This window comes from Nuphar pumila, chromosome 16 (genome assembly GCF_984573655.1).
Source record: "Nuphar pumila chromosome 16, dmNupPumi1.hap1.1, whole genome shotgun sequence".
NCBI classification, from domain to species: domain Eukaryota; kingdom Viridiplantae; phylum Streptophyta; class Magnoliopsida; order Nymphaeales; family Nymphaeaceae; genus Nuphar; species Nuphar pumila.
In genome coordinates this window covers 13668005-13675015 of record NC_143264.1, presented here as the reverse complement: position 1 = coordinate 13675015, position 7011 = coordinate 13668005, and the positions used below count along the sequence as shown (strand labels likewise).

The 7011-nt window shown below is 41.7% G+C and overlaps 1 protein-coding gene across 1 annotated transcript; it reads right to left on the bottom strand.

Moving 5' to 3' along the window:
• Positions 1-5712: 5712 nt before the first annotated feature.
• LOC149812965 (uncharacterized) lies at positions 5713-6222 on the bottom strand. Its single transcript, XM_089991024.1, has one exon. The coding sequence runs from the start codon at positions 6220-6222 to the stop codon at positions 5713-5715; it is 510 nt and encodes a 169-aa protein (XP_089847150.1).
• Between the last annotated feature and the right edge of the window lie 789 nt (positions 6223-7011).

Here is a 7011-nt window from a genome sequence, read left to right as displayed (position 1 = left end):
TTTAGATAACACATACTCATTCCAACAAACAATGAAAGCAATGTTTTTCCACAACATGGGAGCTTCAAGAACCTGGGGTTGTCAATGGCTAATATTATAGAGGAATGTAAGTTGTTCTATTTCGCAGGACAATGTTTAGAATAGGTTGACATACACAATTGTCCGGCTATGAGCTGTAGTGCCAACTATTTGGGGTACAGCAATTTGGTGGAGCGCGAGGTGCAGTCAACTGTCTTGTACCATAGCTATTGGCTACCTGTAATGGTAAACCGTGACCATGACTTAAGCAGGCTGGTGATCTGTTGTCCCCTAAATGTTAACATTGAAACTATCGCAATTGACCGAGTGTTGGGTGTCCCTTCCTACCTACCATTCTGGTTTCTGCTGAAAGGTGTTGCACTATCAATAGCGCCTGGAATGTCGTAATAATCGAGTTGTGGGCTGGCGTCAAGTTGACCCCTGCCCTTTTCAGATTCCCAATGTAACTCCAGAGTGCTTGTGTGCTTATATGATTAACAGTACAGTCTGTAATTCTCCTATGAGAAATGCAATTAAAAGGAAATAGAACCCAAAATTTTAAGATCCTAAGTGCAGCCAGAAAGGTAGATTAAGCATGCACAACATTGCTAATACTAAAATAACATAAACTAAACATATAATTAAACCTGTCAATTGGTCCAGCCACTATATATCAGTGATCACAACATAGCAAACTTCATATATTCAATTTTTTTTTTGTATAACTATTTAGTCATACACAACCAGTTCAACTCAACAAACAACATCCTTTTTATAGTTACAAGTAATTTACTGGTTTGACATGAACGCAGGATAACAAATTTGTTTTATGCATCCAACCATAGTGTGCAACTATTCTGCCCTTATAAATCAAATTCTCAATCATCGTATATGATACTTAGCATAAAAAAAAATATTGCTACTAAATAGTTATGGACCTATTATGTGCATCCAAACCCCATTCTAATTCAGTCCTTCCATTCTGTGTGAAAAGCTACAGCCAAAAAGGACCATACCAACGTGGTGATGGTCAGTGCCCCCCTGTTTTATTTTATATATATATATATATATATATATATATATATATATATATATATATATATATATATATATATATATATATATATATATATATATATATATATATATATATATATATATATATTGGGAACAAACCACCCATGCCCAACTAGGCCTCCTGCTACTAACCACCTTCCTGATTGTTGGTGTTGCCAAGCCCCACATTAGCAGCACTGTAATGTATCCACGTTGCAGGGCATCGATCATAAATATGTGGAGTAAAATCCCCATTATTCAGTTCTATTACAATGGAGGGTTCAACGCTTATATTTGAAACCCTCGTGATAGTGAACCTGCCACCTATGCTGGTAGTGCCATAAGGGGGCGTTAACCAGTCTTGGGATCACAGGACCCTAATCAACCATACACAAATAAAACACCACTTACCTGTTCGAAGCTTCAACTGGCAACAATGGTGGTTTCTTATTCACGTTGGAGCCTGCCACGTCCCAAAGGAGAAGACCTCGTTCAGCTATGAAGATCGACCACCACAATGGGAAAGAGAGAGAGAGAGAGAGAGAGAGAGAGAGAGAGAGAGAGAGAGAGAGAGTTAGCAGTGGCTGCATGATTTTCACCTTGAATCGCCCCCTTTTCACTCCTCTTGATTAGGGAAGTTATTAAAGTTCATAACTTCTAATCCCATCCCCATCCCACGTTTTTGGTGGGTGCATAGATTTTCTAGAATTACCCACTCCTCTCCTTTGCACAAATCTCTTTAACTTCCATTTTTTTCTTCTTTAGTGGTACCCATCATCCCATTTGATGGGATTCCACTATAAATGTGGAAAAAGTGGAATGAAAAAGCCTAAGTAGTAGGATTGGCTAAGATCCCACGTTTTTACCCTCTTCTTTATTATTTTTTTTTAAATTAAAAATCATCACTTTCCTATACAAAAAGAAAAATCCGTGCACAGGGGGGTTTGAACTAGAGACTTCCACCAAAGGGCAACGAACCACACCACTTGTGCTATGTTGCTTTTCGTTGCAAAGTGTGTGTAATAAATTATATTTAACCCTTTTCAGTTCCATTCCGGATTTCATGAAAAAAAAAATAATGTTTTTCACTTCTACGTGGGCGCTCCGGGGCTTTGAACTTGGGTAGTGGCTCCACACAACCGTGCATCCTACCACTGCACCACACCATCACTTGGTGTTTACTTTTGCAAGAAAATTTTTTTTATGTCATATTGGGGCGTTTTTCCTCGTTGATGGATTTCTTTCGTTTTCACATGGATTTTAGTCCTGTTTGTTCTAAACTTGCCCTCTCCTACCTTAAATATATTTTGGATCTCACGCTATTATCCTGAAACCATTAAATTTTACCATTGGATCTCGTGAACTGGGTCGGATTATCGGATCCTGCCAAGATTCGGATCCAAATATTGAGGGTTTGTTACCGGTTTCGTTCTATAAACCTCAAATCATGAAAAATTGTATTGCTTCGCATAAAATCTCACTATTTCACATAAATGCTCCACTTTTATTCATTTAGAATTTTGTAAATTTCACGGGTTTTACATTCTTCCCCTCTAAATAGAAATTTCGTCCGCAAAATTCGTAATACATATCAATCAAACAATTGAGGGTACTTGTCCTTCATTGCTGCTTCCGGTTCCCACGTGCATTCTTCTAAGCCATGATGTCTCCATCTCACTTTGACTAGTGGGATGATCTTATTTCGCATCACCCGCTCTCTGCGATCTACGACTTTGATCGGTCTCTCTTCTACGATCATATCTTCTTGTACACTGATGTCCTCAAACTGAATCACGTGTGATGGATCTTGAATGTATTTTCTCAACATTGATACGTGAAATACATTATGAATTTTGGCAAGTTGAGATGGTAGCTCAACTCGATAAGCAGTTTTGCCGATCCGCTCCAATATCGGGAAAGGTACGATGTATCTAGGACTCAACTTTCCCTTCTTTTCGAATCTGAAAACGCTCTTGGTCGGCGATACTTTGACAAACACCGCATCTCCCACTTCGAAACTAAGCTCTCTTTGTCGCTGATCCGCATAGCTTTTCTGTCGACTCTGTGCTGCTCTAAGTCGATCTCGTATCTTCTGTATTTGCTCTGTGTAATGCTGAAGTATCATTGGCGATTCAACTCTTCTTTCGCCAACTTTATCTCAATATACTGGTGACCTACAAAGCCGCCCATATAATGCTTTGAAGAGCGCCATGCCAATACTCGCATGGTAGTTATTATTGTAGGCGAATTCTGCTAGTACCACGTGAGTGTCCCATTCGCCTTTCCAATCCAGCATACAGGCACGAAGCATGTCCTCCAGTGTCTGTATGGTCCTTTCTGACTGTCTGTTGGTTTATGGATGAAAGGCAGTGCTGAACTTCAACTTAGTTCCCAATGCCTTTTGTAACTGCCCCATAGTCATGAGGTAAACCAAGGGTCTCTGTCGGATATGATCGAGATTGGCACCCCATGTAGTCGTACTATCTCTTGAATATACAGGTCGATCAAGCTTTCAAGTGATTGATTCTTCCTCATTGGTAGGAAATGTGCTGACTTAGTGAGTCGGTCAACCACTACCCAAATAGAGTCATGGTTCTTTCAGGTTCGTGGTAATCCCATCACGAAATCCATCGTGATATGCTCCCATTTCCATTGAGGAATTTTCATCAGCTGCATTATTCCTCCCGGTCTTTGATGCTCAATTTTGATTTGTTGATACGTCAAGCACTTCGCAACGTATCTTGCAACATCACGCTACATTCCATTCCACCAGTACCTGAGTTGTAGATCTTTAAACATCTTGGTACTGCTCGAGTGAATGGTATACTTGCTCTTATGTGCCTCTGCCAATAACTCTTCTCTGGTCTCTGGGTCACTCAACACCCATAGCCGATCCTTAAACCATATACTTCCATCCTCTTTGCGCTAGAAAACAATGTCTTCTTGCAATGCCAATGTCTCCATCTTCCCGTACTGCAAGTCTTCTTTTTGCTTAATCATGATCCGCTCTCGCAGTTATGATCGTACTGTCAGGCTAGACATCCTAAGTATGCCTTGATCGTCAGAGAAAGGTCTCCATTCTGTGAATTCAGAAATCATCTTCCATCCAAGACTTACCAGGCTAGAAAGATTTCCCCCAGCCTTGCGACTAAGGGCATCAGCAACAACATTTGCTTTCCCGGGATGGTACGAGATTGTAAACTCGTAGTCCTTGATGAACTCGAGCCACCTTCTTTGTCGCATATTAAGTTCCTTATGAGAAAACAAATACTTCAAGCTCTTGTGATCAGTAAAGACTTTGAACTGCTCCCCATATAAATAATGTCTCCAAACCTTCAAAGCAAAAACCACGGCCGCCAACTCTAGGTTGTGAGTGGGGTAATTCCTCTCATGAATCTTCAGTTGTCGTGATGCATAGGCAATGACCTTGTCATGCTGCATCAGTACACACCCTAGTTCAGTACCAGAAGCATCTATGTACACCACGAATCCTCCGCTTCTAGATGGTAAAGCTAACACTGGAGCTGTGGTAAGTTTAGCTTTAAGAGTTTGAAAGCTTTCTTTACTCTTCTCATTTCATTCAAACTTTACCCCTTTTCGTAGAAGCTTGGTCATTGGCATAGCGATTCAGGAAAAGTCTTGGATGAATCGCCTATAGTAGCCAGCTAATCTCAGGAAGCTTCAGATTTCGCTGACATTCTTTGGCTGTGACCAATTTATCACAGCTTCAACTTTGACAGGATCTACTGAAACTCCATCTTTCGAGATCACATGCCCAAGGAACATGACTTCTTCAAGCCAGAATTCGCATTTCGAGAATTTGGTGTATAACTGATGTGTTCGGAGGGTTTCCAAGATGATTTTCAAACATTCTTTGTGTTCCTCCACATTTTTTGAATATATCAGTATGTCATCGATGAAGATGATGACAAATGAGTCTAAGTATGGCCTGAATACCCGATTCTTCAGGTCCATGAATGTCGTTGGGGCATTCGTGAGTCCAAATGGCATCACCACAAACTCAAAATGCCCATATCTGGTTCGAAATGCTGACTTTGGGATATCCTCATCTTTTATTATCAACTGGTGATAACCTGACCTTAAATCAATCTTAGAAAAGACTTTTTCTCTTTTCAGTTGATCAAATAGGTCCTCAATACGGGGTAGAGGATATTTGTTCTTCACAGTTGATTGGTTCAACATTCTATAGTCTATGCATAGTCTCATAGACCCGTCCTTCTTTTTCACAAACAGGATCGGTGCTCCCCATGGAGACGTGCTCGGTCGTACAAAACCACGCTCCATCAGCTCCTGCAAGTGCTTCTTTAATTCTTTCAACTCTGTTGGTGCCATCCTGTAAGGTGCTTTTGATATTGGCTTTGTACCTGGCATCAGTTTGATCCCGAACTCTACTTCCCGTTGAGGAGGAAGTCCAGGAAGTTCCTCTGGAAATACGTCGGCAAAATCGCGGACAATATCCAAATCCTTAAGCGGAGTTAGTTTTGTTTCACCTCCGATCATACTAACCAGGAAAGCCATGTCTCCCCGATGGAGATATTTCTGGGCCTTGAGGGTTAAAACAACCCTTTTTTGAATACCTGGTCTTGCCAAACGAAATACAACTTCTGGCATACTTGGTCAAGACAGAATAACTTTTCCTTCTCTACAAAGGATCCTGGCGTAATGTTCAAACAACCAGTCCATGCCTAATATGATGTCATACTCGGTCATATCGAGTAATACTAAATTAGCAAGTAGGTTGTGATTCCCTAATATAATCTCTACTTCTGGCATATAGTTCACACAGATTTCATTGAGCCCTATGGGGTTGTATACCACTAATTCATGGTTCAGTGATTCTGTGGGATTACTAAGTTGTTTTACAAAATTAACAGATATAAAGGAATGTGAAGCTCTACAATCAAATAAAACAAGGGCAGCTTGACCCGAAACAAGCACGGTACCTTGCACAAGGTCCCCCTTCTCCAGTTGGTCAGCTGTGGTAGCATACACGCGTCCTGCTACGCACTGTGGGGCCGCCTGAGGCTGTGGTGGTGGGGCACGGTCTTGTTGAGGTTGTTGTCCTCCAGTGTTGTGCCGTGCATCATCAGCTTGCTTCTTCCGACACTTCTTGATATAATGTCCCATTTTTCCACAGTAGAGACACCCTCCTGTTTCACGGGGACATTGTTGTCCGGGGTGAAAGTGATTGCACTTCTAACACCTTTGATTCTGTCCTGGCCTGGGTTTGGTGTCATTCTCGTGTCGTGGCTTCTTGTTCTGAGGGTGGAATCGCCTGCCACCAAACTTTTTCTTGAATTCGGGTTTTTGAACCCCAATTTTGTTCTTTTGCGACCTTTGTCCCTCCTTCCAGTCGTCATCAAGGAGAGTCGCCACTTGTGTGTCCGGGACAGACAGGAACAATCCATTACAATCTAATGGTTAACGGTACCTTATAAACTTTTATGCAACTTATACCACGAAGAGAAAAGATCTTTTACTTGAATAGCCTCCTCGAGGTTCTTGGCCTCTCGTGTGTATAAACGCCTCAGGCCCGTCTTCAAGCCTCGAGCAAACTTCATTGCCCGATCCTCGTCCGATATGTACACATTCAGACAATATCGTTCCAAACTGTGGAACTTAGTGATGTAGTCTGCCAGGGACATCTCACCCTGCTACAGGTCCAAGAACTCTTGCATCTTCTTTGCCCTCTCATGCTTCGGAAAGTAGGCAGCATTGAAGACCTCTACGAACTCCGTCCAAGATACAGGAACATCCTGGAACTTGACTGTCCTGGTGGTTTCCCACCATTTTTCAGCATGGTCTTTGAGACGATAAGTCCCAAAGTCCACCCGACGCTCCTCGAGTACCTCCAGTATATGAAAGATGTGTTCAATCTCCCGGATCCAACTCTTAGCGACTTCTAGATCCGTCTTT

What these genes read in the sequence shown, in the direction of transcription:
- LOC149812965 (XM_089991024.1), bottom strand. Translation starts at nt 6,222, where the DNA reads ATGGGACATTATATCAAGAAGTGTCGGAAGAAGCAAGCTGATGATGCA.